The 15,212-nt window shown below is 42.2% G+C and overlaps 2 protein-coding genes and 1 long non-coding RNA gene across 6 annotated transcripts in view; 2 read left to right on the top strand and 1 right to left on the bottom strand.

The window, feature by feature from the left end:
- The window catches only part of KIAA0232 (KIAA0232 ortholog), a 66,914-nt gene extending 60,276 nt beyond the window's left edge, over positions 1-6,638 (top strand). For both annotated transcript variants that reach the window (XM_027686618.1, XM_027686619.1), the window contains 3 exons: positions 927-1,008; positions 2,921-3,018; positions 3,994-6,638. In XM_027686618.1, coding sequence (XP_027542419.1) covers positions 927-1,008; positions 2,921-3,018; positions 3,994-4,173 — 360 coding nt within the window. In that variant the 3' untranslated portion in view covers positions 4,174-6,638. The remainder of the gene's footprint in view (positions 1-926; positions 1,009-2,920; positions 3,019-3,993) is intronic.
- Positions 4,889-13,053, bottom strand: LOC113969229. Its single transcript, XR_003534789.1, has 2 exons — positions 12,895-13,053; positions 4,889-12,732 (listed from the first exon to the last, which is right to left on the bottom strand). It is a non-coding gene; the product is annotated as an uncharacterized LOC113969229 (long non-coding RNA).
- A 357-nt stretch (positions 13,054-13,410) lies between these two features.
- Positions 13,411-15,212, top strand: part of TBC1D14 (TBC1 domain family member 14) — a 67,226-nt gene continuing 65,424 nt past the window's right edge. The window contains exon 1 of one of the 3 annotated variants that reach the window (XM_027686379.1): positions 13,411-13,644. In XM_027686379.1, coding sequence (XP_027542180.1) covers positions 13,602-13,644 — 43 coding nt within the window. In that variant the 5' untranslated portion in view covers positions 13,411-13,601. Of the gene's footprint in view, positions 13,645-13,820; positions 13,915-15,212 lie in introns of those variants that run through there. The other 2 variants (XM_027686381.1, XM_027686380.1) reach the window with 2 other exon arrangements.

Raw genomic sequence — 15,212 nt, 5'->3', positions numbered from 1 at the left:
TCTACAGTAGTGTAAGGAGGAACAAAAGGAGGTTCATTAATTTTCCATGCTTAAATGTTCTCAGGCTTACAGAGGAGGAAGCTGGATAGAAAGTCGGTGTTAAAGCTCATTTGTTAATGTTTGTTGTAGGTAATTGCACTGTAGTTTGGTTTTTTAATCATTCTGTCTAATATCTATAGAGGATGTTACAAGCTGGCATCATCTTTTGAAGGTTAACGGGGTTACCTCAGTGCAGCCATAAAACTGGGGACATGTCTGTTGTGACAAGCCCTTGGTATTTTAGCCCTGTCCATTAATGTCATAAGGAAAGGGCTCTGGTAAACTTAAATTAGCATTAAATTATAGAGAAGAGAGGAAGTATTTTGGCATTCTCAGTGAATTGATTATTTCTAGCATAAAGACAAATTATTGATCATCCTCATGACCACTTTTTTTCCTCATGTTGGCACATAATTCTCTAGTTTAGTTTTCTGTTATCCCATTGGGTATTGGTATTGCTGATTCACCCTTCCAGACTTTAAACATTAGAAATTTTGCCACTCTGTTTTCTTTCTTTTCTGTTTCGTTTTACAGTAACTATTCATCATGTTGACTAATGTTTCACTATGCCTCCATCTCTCTGTAGATTGTAAAGTGTAGGGCTGGAATTAATTTTTTTTGTTCTGGATTTGTACAACTCTGTATGGCAAAGTCTGAGCCCCAGCATGGAGTTCATATTGGCTGTAAGAGTTCAGAGAATGGATGTTCCACTGTAGTTGGACAGTCATTTCCCATTAGGATTAGAAATTGAGCAGTGTGACCTATAAGATCTAGCAAATTAGTTGTAATATCAGGGTTTCCTCCTTTACGTGTAAGTATATTATTTATGGCATAATGAAGTGTGATTATTGTCTAAACACTTTCCTATATTGAATACTAATCTGCAGAGAATGAGTGGCAGCCAGGAAAAGCAATGCTGGTGGGAAAAGGCGCTCTATTCTCCCCTTTTTCCTGCATCACAGTGTGAAGGTAAGCACCTCTGCCTCTTAGAACTAACTTGCTGTTGCACCTGTGTTAGAGCAAAATACTCCTTGTTATGGACTGGAATTGCTGCAGATGAATTGGAACTACTGTCTAGATGTAAAAAACCCAGACCAGTAAGCTTCCACAAGCAGTTCTCTTATCAGAGAGAGAACTGGGATGCTTCAGTTGCACTTGTAGTAGATCTCTAGCATGATTCTAAATTGGTTTCAAAAGAAAGTGGTTTTAAAGTAGTCTTAATATTTATGCAAGTTTACTTAATTCCAGAGCCTGCAATTAAGTAAACAGAAAATGAATCTCTGACTCTGAAAATACTTTATTATGTTTCTTAATGTTTCATCCTGAGAAAATACTTCCTTGGTAGGCAGTTTTATAAGAATGTGAAAACATGATGATTACCTTTTATGGGTTTGCATAAATAACATGCCAGTTGTTCAGTGAATGTGTGGAATCTCTCTCAGACTGGGAAGGAGAGAGATTTGCCACTTGGCCACTCCATTCACACTGACAGGCTGGGAATTTTTCTGTGCCACACAGAGAGGAAGTCCACTCCTGGTAGGCAGGCTGCTTGTGAGCAGAAGCAGGTGTGTTTCCAGCACCCCCAGGAATCTGGAATATCTGACAGCTGACTCAGCCCAGATTTTCAGTGGTCAGGCAAGAATCCAGGCAGGTTTTTTTGCCTGCATACCAGTTCACCTTTTCTGGGAGACAGCAAGAAGCTAAACCAGAACATTTTGTATCCTGAATTGATAGGCTCTCTGGTGCTTTCTGTTGGTAGAGGTTCAGGGCAAGAAAGTTTTGATCTGAGACCTGGTTCCTAAATAATCTGGAAGTAGATTAGCCAGTGGTTGATACTGAACTACTTTAGGAGTGCAACTGAACCGTATTCTCGGTACCAAAATGCCCTTACTTGGGCGTTCAGGACAGTTTGGGTTACTTTCAAGAACATCTTAACTTACTTTGCTCCCAACTATAGAAATGTGCACAACGAAAGACGAGAGATTGATGTCTGCAGGACTGGTCACAGAACCTCCCATGTTCTAAGTAGCCCTGTCTTTACAAAGCGGGGGTATTCAGTGTCCTGCGGCAGAGCCGTGGGTTGTTCCCGGTGACTCCCGCGGCTCCCGGAGCCGGGAGCGGCTCGTGCTGACCCCTGGCGGTGAAGGCCCGTAACTGCGGCGGGGGGGGAGCGCGGCCACGGGCAGAACCTGCTGGGGCGGGGCAGAGTGTCCGTGAGGTACAGCAGTGCCGCGATTCGCTCTTCCAGGCTCGGTTTTTAAACGAGACTTTTTAAACAAGGAACTTTATCGTCAGAGCTGATGTTATTCTTTCACAAACTGTATCCAGTTTTTCTGTGTGGGTATTTTTTATAAGTGGATATTGATGCATGTGACCCATGTATATCTATATGATAAGTGTTGATATTCTATATAGAAGTTTACTCTGGTAAGTAGAAACCACAGCCATTCACATCAACTGGGGGTTTTTTGAGCTTCAGTGAGCATCAAACTGCAGTTGCAGTCTATACTGTATGGGGATAGAAATAGGAATGATCTGGAACACCGTGCAGCATCAGAATTGAAAAATGCACTGAAGCATTTATGATTAAAAAGTAATTCTTGCTCTTTGTACTTTAGTATTTTAGATGTTTTCATTAACTAAGTAGCTTCCTCTTTTATTATTTCGTTATCCAGGTAGGATTTGATGAAGCTTCCGTAAGGTATTATGCTCTGTAAGGGTGTCAGACCATAAAATCCTCCACAAGCACAGAGGGCTAGAGTATGAATTTCAAGAATACATCTCTGGATGCTTTCATTTTGGCTAAATGTAAATAACAGTGTTCCTCAATTCTGTTTTTTCTTCCTCTTCCTCTGAAACACCCCCACAAACACAATGTAAGAGTGCTATACAAATGCCAAGGGAGAGAATGGTGTAGGAGAACTTGCAGATGTAAAGGAAATATCCAATGATGATGAACATCTTTTAGATTTTAATATGGTAAGTTTGTCATTGGTTTGGGGGAGGAAGTTTTTTGCTTATTTTATAAGGGTGGGCCACTGCATCTTTTCTTTCATCACAGTTCTCAGTTTGACCTCAAATGAAACTCCTGCAAAAACCTTCAAAAGCTTTTCTTCCCTTACTTTGTTTTTTAATCTCCTCTGCATCTTGGGCATTCTTCTGAAAATTCCTCATGGTGTTGTACTTTGGGGAGTACAACCCTTTGTACGAATAGTTGTACTTCTAGTAGATAAGCAAAGCCAGTTTCCCTTGGGAATGCTTGGCATTTGCTTGTCATGAGTGTTAAACATGAGTCTTCTTTTCCTCAGCTAAGTAAGTGTAGAGTGGGCTGATATGCACTGTGAGGGCAGAAAGGACCAGTAACTGAAGGCATAAAGATAATTTATGCTGAATTCTGTCCTCATTACAAGCAAAAAAACCCGATTTTTCTTCTGTAGGGAAAAAATGTCATGTTCACATGTATTTACTGATACACCTTTAAACTTCATAGTGATGATAGCACTACATTTACACTATGACATGCTTGCTGTGGCTTTACTGATTCAGCTGAACATATATTGAAAATACATTTGCTTGAAGTTTAGTCAGATCTGTGCTGTGTTTTCTTGCTATTTAATACTTACTACCAAGTTTGGGAGATACCTTTTACAGTAATTTTTCTAACATAAACTGTGATAAAGATACATCCTAACCGAGTTTACTTTTGATTCTCTTGCTTTTTTTGTGCAAATCCTAAAATTAAGGAATAGGAAAAAATAATAAAAGCCTCACCGTTTTATCCTGCTGTTCTGCAGTCCTTTCTGCATAGTGGATTAATTTAGGAAAGAGAAGGACTTGCCCTGTAATCTTGGCATCTCTCTTGGACAACTACAAAACCATGTAACCTCCCCACTCAGAGAAAAGCAAGCGTGTTCTTTATTGTTCCCCATCAACACTGTCAGTTTAAATCCTTAGGTTTCTTCTGTTTATGAAGCAAGATGTGCAGATGATATAAATGCTGAGGCAAAACCAAATGGCTTCAGGAAGAAGATCTACTCCAGTGATAGCTCCAGCTCTGAAGACACAGCTTCAGAAGGTGGAAGTGAATGGGCTGATCCGTGTGAGGAGGAGCTTTTTTCTCGAACTCAACTGTAAAAACTGCAGAGTAGAAAAGATGATTGAAAAGTAACATGAGATGGAAAACTATCCTTCTTGAGGGTCTGTAGCTCTAAAACAACAACTTGAGTTTCCTCTTCAGTTAATGGATTCAGATGTGTATTTATCTTTCTCTTCTTGCTTATTTTATAGATGAGGACACAGCTGTCCTGTTGAAGATTTTTTTTCCCCCAAAAATACTGTTAAATTCTTGGCTATTTGAACTAGACTAGATTGTGTTGTCAAATCAAGAATGGATGTGCATGTGCTTGTCTTAGTAGTACCACTGCTTTTTTGCATCTTAATTGCAGTTATTTTCATTCGTAACTGTAGCCCTACCACTATTACTATCTTAGCATCGCAGTGTCTACAACTACTTCTGCTATTCAGAGACTTCAGCTTTCTGCACATTAGGCTTTGTTCTCTAAGAACTGGGAGATAAATACTTAACACTGTAATCTATCAGTGCCTTTCTGAATGCAGGAGAAAAGCATGAATGACTTGTCCAGTCTTCATTCAGTAAATCTCATAACTTTGAAGTAGGAACAACAGGGTTGTGCTTTAGAGACTTACAGAAACTGTGTTTTCTATCCTATGATTCCCCCCCTCCCGCAAACCAACACTGAGGATACCATGGTTTGTATTTTTGCTAACTGGAGAAGCCAAGGATTTTTTGTAGGTATGGAGGCAATGTGGGGTTTTTTTCCTTTTTTTCTTTTTTTTGTCCTTTTTAGCAACTTGCCAATGTGGGGCAGAAGTTTAAAAAGTAACACCAAAAATAATAAACCACTGGGGTGATGTGTGGATTGTTGTGAATTTTGTTAACGAGTAATGAGAATGTTGTCTTGTTGCAGATGAAGGCATTCATGTAACCTGCAAAAGCATCCTGTAACTGAACTTGAGCCTGAATGACTGAAACTCTCTAAAATGCTCAGAGTGTTCAATGTTCTAAATGCAAAGGGTCAGTGCTTCACTTGAAAGAAATCCTGTGGCTGCTGCAGTTAGCTGCTGTTGTGGCTGTAATTTAGTAAATCTCGTAGTTCATTTTGTGTTCCTGAGAGAATGTGTGGGGCAAGTTATGTGTGTGGTGGGTGGGGGTAGGGAAGGTGATGACTTACAACATACATGTGTGATTGCAGTAGTGATTGTTGCTTTATGTGAATTGCTTTTAAATTTTATTTTGTTAACTTAGAAAGTCAATACATTGTCAAGTTGCATCTGTACAAGACTATCAACTCCTTGTGCTTTTAACACATTATGCAAAATGTATAAGCCAGGAGGAGCAATATTTGCAAAACTAAACATTCTAAGTTTTTACCAACTCCTAGTTTAAAAAATGACAACAACTAACTAGTCTACACGATTGCAGCATGTCTAGAACACCAGGAAGTGCAGAGAGTCCAACACTGACTTGAAAAGCTTCACCATTAATTTTGACAGGCAATAAACCTCACAAGAAACGTAGCTGTTTGAAATGTGAGCTGAACTGCCTTTGAAATATGTTCTGCGCTAGAAATGCTTTCTGAGTAACTGGGTTTTGTTGCCTTTATTCAGTTGACAGTGTAAGAATTTAAATACGTGGTTGGGGAACCATGCCAGTCTTTGTGCAACACTTTTGGTGAGATCCTTACTAAAATTGGCTTGGTTGCCCTTACCTGGGGACTTTCTTTTGGTCCTCCTCTTAGACTATGTTTTAGGGTTTGTATTCATACAACAAATCTTTTGACACTTTACAGTTTCTTTTCTTAATTTATTTGCAGACTTTGAATAGATTTTTATATATTTTACTTTCTTCTGGAGCTTCCTTGAGAGGTTGTTTAGCACCTGCACTGAGAACTAGTTAACTGTAACATGAAAGTAAAAAAAGAACTTTACACACAAATTCTTCAAATCACTACAGTGAAGAATGGAATAGAACTTCATTTGAGAACAGGAAATGACCAAATGGACATATTTCAAACACAAACTTCAGCTCAGTTAATACTGGCTAGAGCTGCTTCTTTGGTAAGAAAGGGCTCAAAATATCAAAGGTGTTGCTCGTAGTTACATTGTGGTGTGTAATGATTCCAGCACCTTTGGGGAAAATAAAATCCTATACTGAGCTTGGGCAATAACAAATTGTCTTTACTTGTTTTCATAGTTTAATGGCTAAAGCTCTAAGGCTTTCAGTGAGAGTTGAAGTGTGGTTTTTAGTTTTTCTATATGGATAGAAACACACAACAACAACAACAACAACAACAACAACAACAAAAGCATTAAAGGTTGGCGTACGCTGAACCGCACTGTGGGATGAAGCGCATTGCATATCCATAGCACTGAAGTATCAGTTTTCCATTCCTGGGCTGAAATTTGTTTCTACTTTTTGCTTCAAGTGGTTGTATTGTTCTGATTTCACGTACACCAGAGTAACTGATTTTGTTTTCTTGTGGAGTTACTTAACACCGAATAAAAATATAAAAGGACAATTGGATGGTGTGTGTGTGTCTTTATTTTCTTTGGCTAATTGTATAGCTTAAATACAACATGGCAGTTAAGCATTAAACATTCTGCAGAAAGAGCATGAGATACCAAGTTCAGGAGTCCTTTTCATTGCTGTAATTTTTAAAACTATTTTTTATCCTTTTTCAATACAAGGTAGGAAAATTAAATACACTGCATCTGTTCTTAAAAAAAAAAGACAAAATAAGCTTAGTGCCCACCTTATTTCTGTGTAAAATATCATAATCTCATTCCAAAAATTTGTAAGGACAACTTCACATTTAGAAAATACAAAACCTCTTTAAGAAAGAAATTAAACCCACACAAACCCAGACCCTCTCACACATAAAGTTTAAGAACTTGTACATAGTAGGGGATCTAAACCAGCAGACTTTTATTTCTGCTTTCAACTTGTGTTCAGCCATCAAATGGTCAGTATCTCAATTCCACAAAAGTGCACTCTCCTAATTCCACAGATGCACCTCTTTTCATAGAAAGGAAAAAACCTCCCAACAGCTCACATTTCACTTGGTGGAGCTGGGTGCACTCTGGTGCTGTAGGTCTGCAGCCAAAGGGACCTGGGATTCTGTGCAGAATGATTCAGACTCTGCTGAATTGGAAGTGCAGTGAAAACACCACAAATACACACTTGGAAATAATGGAAAAGAGTTGCTCTCCATAAGGCCCTTGGGTGAATACTTGTGTTCATTAGTATCTAGGATGCTTCAAACTTGGTAGTTGAAACTTTTAAAGGCATACATTATTTTCAATTATTTTTTAAATACAGCAGAAGGAATATATTTTCATTGTGCTTATAGAACATGCTTGATAAAATAATCAGCCAGGCTTTTCAATTGCTGTATCTGAATAACTCCACATATCCTAAAGAATTTACATTTCCAAGGTAAAAAATGCTTCTGCCATGCAAACCCCACTGCATAGTCCTAGGGAGCAAGCACACCTGTCAGCAGTGGGGCAGCTGTAAATGCATGTCACACTGGGACTTCACAGGGGTGCTGTCTGATGTGAAAATACATGGGAAGGGAGTGGACCTTCTGGAAAGCCAGGATTCCTTGACAGTAACTCATTCTTTCCCTGCCAGGACCAGCATAGTTAAGTATTATCCCCAATTAATTAGTCATTAGCTTTCACGTACAGCATCTCACATAATTTTCTTTTATGACCCATGGAACTAGTAGCAACAAGACTCCAGAAGTTTGGGACAAATGAGACTTTACTGACATATTTTAGCTTCCTACAGTAAGCCTCCTGTTTCATTGTTCAAAGTTCTCCTAAAATGTGTTATTATGTGCAAGTGCTTATAAATTTTATGAGGTACCTCTATGCTCCAAGGGGATGATAATGGGACGAAAGGGGAAAACAGCCCACAGAGCTGGCAGTGGGTCAGCACACTGATGGGAAAAAGCCACTGGGTGACAAAACACTGGCCTCCCTGCCCTCCTTCATCCGTAACAGCTTCACTGTAAACACACCGAGGACAGAGGCTGTGCTGAGAGGCTGCCGCGGGTGCTGCCTCCTCCCGCCTGGCAGCCTTCCCGCAGGGCAGGTGCTGCTGGAAGGACCGTGTCTGGTACTGTTGTGTATCTGCAGCCATAGGACCCAGCTAATCCAAGAGTGCAAAAGCAGTAGGAAGTCTCTACCTCCCTCGCAGTACAAGGCAGGGTTCCTTCTATTAAGAGGAGTAACCGGCATTCAATGTTGCTACAATTGCTTGTCACGAAGACTTCAGGAGTTGTTAATGGAAGGTTATCCGCCCATCGTTTCTGCATAGACCTTTTACTCACTACAAGGAAACAGACACAGCAGGAAGTAGCAACTCTCCTTGTCTCACAGAATCGAGCACTCTCAAGTTCTTGAATTTCTTCTAAAACCATTCTAGGCAATCAAGTCTCTTAAAAAGTATAGATGAGCGTATTTCCAGAATCATTTCAGTGCTTTGCTTGTTCGTAGCCACAGAAATGTTCAAGCAGAGAGCAGTACAGTACAGCAGCAGTACTGAAAGCAAATACATAAGCACTGCCTAAAAAGGGATGCCACTTCCGCTGCTGGAGATTTTTAGGGACAGATTAGACACGTGTCAGGAACGACGCAATAACCCACACAAACTCATACAGTTTGATCCCCAACTTGTGTTTGAAAAAAGTACAACTTACATGTTAAGCCTCTTGTCCAAAGAGTAAATTTGCCTCATTACTTCCTACCTGCTATGATGGGCCACCCTGATCCCTTCCAGATATGGAAAGAAATTGGTATTGAATTTTTCATTTTTGCACAGTTCATATATTCATGCAATAATGAATGTTAAGGACTGTTAGCATCCTTCATGTTCCCAATACCCTGTCAGTAGGATTTTGCCTTTTTCATTTTTTTTTACATAACTTGTATTTTTTGCATTGTTGTTTGGCTTCTAACTGTCCTTTGTAATGGGATTTGAGCCCTCAATTGTTTGACTCTGGAACTCTTATCTATTTGACAAAAAGTCTTCAAGAAGTCTCAGTTGTCATTCATGGGTTTTAAATATTTTTCTGCCATTTTCCTGTAATTTTATTTAATACAAAAATATTAGATTCTTTTAAGCACTGGAGATCCATGGAGACGCAATAATGGCATCTGTTACCTGCCCCAAACAAATGTTACTTAGTTTCATTCATCACTACTAGTTCTAGACAACAACTCGTTTTTAGTCCAGTACTTCTTTTTTTCTCCCTAGTGAATTCCAATAGAAAACTGCCACATGTTGAGTCCAATGCCTTTTCTGTTATAGATCTATTTGCTTTGGGAAATGTAATTTAAATTGTGCTTACTTAAGAGAATAAATCTGCTATAGCACTCCAACTTTTCATTATGCAGCTGTGCATAATAACAGCCCCGTTTCCTTCTCTGGTGTGATTTAGTGATGAGTGAAGATCTGTAACAGAGGTACCACAGAGGCTTTGTCAGCAATTGTTTATGGACACTTAGGATTCTGCAATTCCAAGATATTATACGAGAAGTAATATTTTTAGTTTGTATAGTTTTACTTCTTCACACCTTATTACTCATTTTGTCCTTCCTAAACAGCTTGTAGACAGTGATAGAAACAATCCTGTCACGCATCATGTTTCAGTAATATCAATTCAAACATGCTGGAAAACTTCACACGCTTTTCCTGCCTTTCCTGCTCTTCATTTTCTTGCTGTCTCATGGAGGGGAACTTAAAACCAGTGGTAACAGAAGCATTAACAGTAATGGTGGCTCCAGACCTGGCTTTCTCAGCCTTTATCAGGTCTAAGTTCCTATAGGAGGAGGCAGTGTTTTGGGATAATGAAATGGCATGTTCTCCTGCTGTTCCTGATTCATCCCAAACCTATTAAAATGGCTTGGTGGACAGACATTCCATGGCTAGTAGGAATGCCTGTGCAGATGGTGGCTGTGCAGGAAATGGACTGCTATCAAACACAGAGAAAATTAGTTTTATGTGAACAAAATTAATTTGTGATGAATCTGACAGAGAAGAATTCATTTGTCAAAAGCATCACCATTTGCTTCTGAGGTACTGATATTTTTCATGGAATCATCGTTTTCATTGCTACAAGACAGTGGAAACCTGAATTTATTCATTGTTCCCTTTTCTTGTACCATAGAATGTGCATTAGGTACTTCACCGCGCCTGCAGTAATTCTGTAAAGCACGGAGGGTAACGGTATCCAGCACTGCAACACTTGCACTCTGGCTTGGGTGAGCTAAAACTGCCTTAAGTGACGGTCATGGGAGGTGGAGGCACGAGCTGTAGGTCAGCTCGTGTTCAGTGAGGCACAACTCTTGTACCTTCACAATATGCAAATCTTTGGCTAACTGGAGAAAAAAATGCCTTCTAGGTTATGACAGAAAATTACTGTCTTCAAGATGGATCAGGAGCTGCACAGCAGATTCAAATGAAGCTCAGTTTGGCTGGCTCTGAAAGCTGCTTGCATCATCCTTGGCTTGTGATGAATGAAAATTCAATCTAGATGTTCTCATCTAGTTCTTAAAAAAATAACTTTGAAGTTGTATCAATTGCAAAATTGCTGAAGCTTCAGAACAGAACTGAAAGCCTAAGCAGAGAATGATTTCTCACATCTACAGGCATAAGGAATATGATGGAAACTTTTGTTTCTGTTCCTCAGCTCTAATGGAACAGAGGAAGGACTGTTATTTTGGGTACTTTTAACATACGTAGTATATTCCAGAGAAATCACTGAGACAGAACAGAGCAGAAACTCTTCATGCTTTCTTGCAGAGTAACCATAAAACTGCCATATTGAACTCTGCTGGCATGAATGAGAGTCTGTATGACAGAGCTTTGGAATTGCATGTTTAAAAAAAAATAAATTCTGTAGCACCAGTCTATTATTAGACCATGTAGATTTTTTTTGCCCACTAGGTGACCATCAGTAGCCAGTTTGAGGCTGCTCTATGTAGTGCTTCATTTCTACACAATAGCCACAGGTAAGACACTCTTGAACAAAACATGAGGAGTTTATCCCAAGAATTTTTACACAATTAAGTGTTCTGCAGGTTTACCCAACCCTGAATCAGTGGTAGAGGACTGATGATAACCACACCTAAGCATCATAACTAACTTCTTATCACACTTCTGAGGATTTACTTGATTTCTCAGTGTGCCCTTCTGGATGGACTTTAAATTTTGCACAGCTGCACAAGAAAGGTGCTAAAGGTCCCCTCTGCACTGTTATGCATTTACACTTCCTGTACCTGGCAGTACCTGTGCTGTTTCCTTTTAATAATTAGCACATGCCACACTTCCATCAGAACTAGTGGTATGACACTGTATTTAGTCACAGTGTCAGCCCTTCAGCTTTTACCCATACAGAGGAATACACGATATTTGCAGACAGAAACTACCTTACCTCAGAGGTGGCATGAACAGAACTGATGCTAACAGATAACGCAAAACACCTCAGCTTTTGGAATAGCTCATGACAACCAGAAACACTATTTACCCTTTCCCATCAAACTGACATGCAAAGAGTATTTTTCTATATTGACTAGGCTGTGATTTTCTGTGAGTTTCTGTACGCTCTGCTACTGCTTTTTTTTTTTTTGCAGCAGGTTTTTCTAATAGTTTCTTCAGCCTAAATTATATTACGAAGTTGGAAGTATCATTATTTCCTATGCAGACATTCTACAGACTTACAGAATTCATGACTGTGTATTTCCATTCTCTTATTTACCCTAGAAACCAAACAATTCTGACCCAAGTTCAATGATACCACGATGACAATACACTATTCTGGTTGCTCCAATAGAAATATTGATTCCCACTCTCAAAAACAGAAGAAAAATATTAATACTGAAAAATGAATTAGTGACAGTAAAGATTTTTGCACATAAACAAGTTTTTAGTGCCTCAAAACTGTTTTGGTTCTATTTACCTATTTTTAACAGTATTATGCGAGCTATCTTTCAGAGATAGTGATTTTCAAAAAAAGATATGGAGTAATTAATGCCAATCCTAAATTGTTTTATATTGATACCTTTGAAATACATCAGAATAAGTATTGGTCTCAGATCCAGTCACAGAAGCTATCTGCAGAGATATAATTTTTGATTGATGTTAAGTTTTCAGTGTAGTCATCTTGATAGGATGGAACTGGTTCCAATAGGGCCATGGTGGCAAGTACTTCTTGGTTCCCCTTTGCCTCTCGCAATTCATTTAGATGTAACTTGCCCACATCAAAGTTTGAATAATCATGGGTTTGCCGCTGCTTGGTATCAAACTAATTACACTAACAAAAGGTTAGATATTTCTGCATTTGCTTCAGCGTAGACTTGAAGTGTGAGGTGACGGTTCAGGTGCCCGCTTTATCTTACCACCATTGTAGAGACACATCACCGAGTCTAGGTGCGAAACACGTGACGTGTGCAGAAAAAAACCAGCCCCGAGTTTCACAGCTGATAAGGAACACACGGCAGCTCTGCCCCTGCCAGGTGCAGACTGCTCCTGACCCTGTGACTTCAGCGTGGGCGTAGAGCAGGCTGTGCACCACAGCCCCGCCGTGCGAGCGGCCAAGGGGAGCACTTGAGGCGGAAGGCAAAGGAAGATACACATGCAAAAATCGCCAATTACCACCCTAAAGCCTCCACTTTTGCCATTACAGAGCGTAAAGCCAAAGTTTCACAGAGCTAAAGACACACCTGCACTGGATGCCCCCAGACCTTCCGCGGCCCAAACCTACAAACCCACTGAATTTTGCTTTCCTCCTAAACGCAGGGGGGAACTCAAGCGGAGCCCGGCCCAAGTGCTGCTCCGCCCGGGGATCGCCAGGGCCACCCCCCGCCCCCGGCAGTGACACGGGACGGGCTGCAGCCGCCGGGCAGAGTAACAGTAGATCCGCCCGGGCGCGGGGATCCTCGGAGCGCCCTCAGCCACAGCCCCGTTCCGCTCCCGGGGCCCTCGGAACGAGCGCCCTCAGCCGCAGTCGCGCTCCGCTCCCGGGCCGCCTCCCCGGCAGGTCCGTGCGAGCACCTTCGACACTCCCGCCAACCCCTCGGCAGGCGCTGAGACGATCCAAAATGGCGCCTGGCGGCCGCCTCCCACCCCCCTCCGCGCAGGCGTTCCCTCCCCCGGCGGGCGGTGCTTCCCCCGCCGTGCCGGGCAGGGGGAGCGGCGGGGCGGGAGGAGCCCGAGCCGCGGGGGCTGGAGCGTCCGCGGAGCAGCCCGGCACCTGTCCCGCAGCCAGGTGTGCGCCGCGCCCGCCGCGGGGGCGGTCGCCATGGGAGGCCCCGCGCCGGGCCGAGGGGGCGCCCGGCGAGCGGCGGCTGCTCCCCCTCAGCCGCGCTGAGCCCGGCGCTGCTCCGCGGGGACCGGAGGGCAGCGACATGGACCGCCCGCCGCAGCCGCCGGCCGCCTCCTAGTCCCGCAGCGGCGGCTGCGGGGCGGTCCGGGCATGGCCCAGCGGGAGGATAACGGCGGAGGGCAGCGCTACCCCGGTGAGGCGATCGGGATTCGCCGGGCTCTGCGTGCGCGGGCGGCGGCTCAGCCCGGCCGGGGCCGGGGGTGTCGGTGGCACCTGTTGGTGCGAGGGCAGAGCCCGGGGGGCGAGCGGGGCGGGCGGGGGCAGCCCTGGCTACGAGGGGCTCGGCGGGGCTGGGACTTGGGCGGCTGCCTTGCCCAGCCCTGGCCACCCTAAAAAGTTAAGAGGAGCAGGAATGCTGAGCCTTCGGAGTCTTCACCGAGTGGTTTACAGACCGCAGAGGGAGGTGAGCGCTGCTTCCTCAAGGCTTTGGTCGTGGGGTGTTTTTTTTTTGTTTGTTTCAGTTTCTTTGGGTTGTTTTGTAAGCGAAGGCCGCCAGCTCGGAAACCTTCGCAGTGCGAGTCAGGCTGAACCCGTGAGAAGGAAGAAACTTTAGTCTCGCTGCCTCTCTTCTAGTTGAAGTCTCCCAGGCAATTCACACAGACCAAACAAAACTACAGCTCACAGGAGCAGAAGTTCTCCTGACGCTGATGATAATTTAATGTGGTCTCAGAGTTTTCAGTAATAATGGTGTGGGGAGGAAAAAAACCCTGTAGACTGCTTCAGGAGCGGAGGCTTTAGAAAAACACTGTGGCTTGTTTGTATTGCCGGCCTGACGTAGCAAATCGGTGGAAAAGCAGTGAAGGGTTTACTTATGATCGCTCTCCGAGCACTCCGCTCAGAAGCCAGATTTATAAAGCTCAGGCTTCGCGGAAGAGCATCAGCTGAGAGTTAGATAAAGACCTCCTAAGGAAAAAAAATCTCGGTGTGTTTCTTTTCTTTTTGCCGTTAAAGTTTCGGCAGTGCTTACATTTGTAGCCTTAATCGCTCTATCTCGCACCTTGTTGAAAGTCAGACTTTAGTAGCTTCAGGAGTTCATCCCTCTTAGCAATGCCGTGACTGTTAGAACGTGAACATAAACAATCTGAACCAAGAAATATTTAACAAACAAAACTGGGTTTTATGGCCCTGTGCACCGAGGTCATCTGCAGCTGCATTTGATAGCATTTTGTTGCTTGGTACATGCAACAAAAATATTGTTAAATGCATGGAGAATATAAACCTTTGATTTAAAAAAAAATATTTTTCCTTTAAGAACGAAAAAAAGTTGCAGCTATGTAATTGAAGAAATTCCTTGTTCTTAAAAACTTTTTAAAAAATTTGCTGGCAGAGATAACTGTTGAAGAGAAGGTGTGTGATAAAAATGGCAATGTTAACTCTTTGAGAACTGAGCAGTATATATGAATCATTCCCCTTCCCGTTCCTGTGAGGCAAGAAGATACAAAGCCTGTGTTGCAGATATTTGTCTCACTCTTGTGGGTTGCCTAAATTGCATTGCAGCTCACAGCAAACTTGGAAGAATGGCTCTTGAGTTGGTATCTTTCTGGTTTTGTTTTACTCTAATGATTGGCATTGCTGTTAACTTTCTTTAAATTTTGTATCAACATGGGTTAAAAGCCATTTTATTGTAGATTTTAGAATTATAATCAAATATGACTTGTTCCCTCCGTTTGATTGAGCAATATACAGAGCCAAGATCTGTTT

This window comes from Neopelma chrysocephalum, unplaced genomic scaffold (assembly GCF_003984885.1).
Source record: "Neopelma chrysocephalum unplaced genomic scaffold, ASM398488v2 Primary Assembly neopelma1_71, whole genome shotgun sequence".
Taxonomy (NCBI): domain Eukaryota; kingdom Metazoa; phylum Chordata; class Aves; order Passeriformes; family Pipridae; genus Neopelma; species Neopelma chrysocephalum.
Note: the sequence above shows the minus strand (reverse complement) of the source record. Positions and strands in the feature narration are given on the sequence as shown.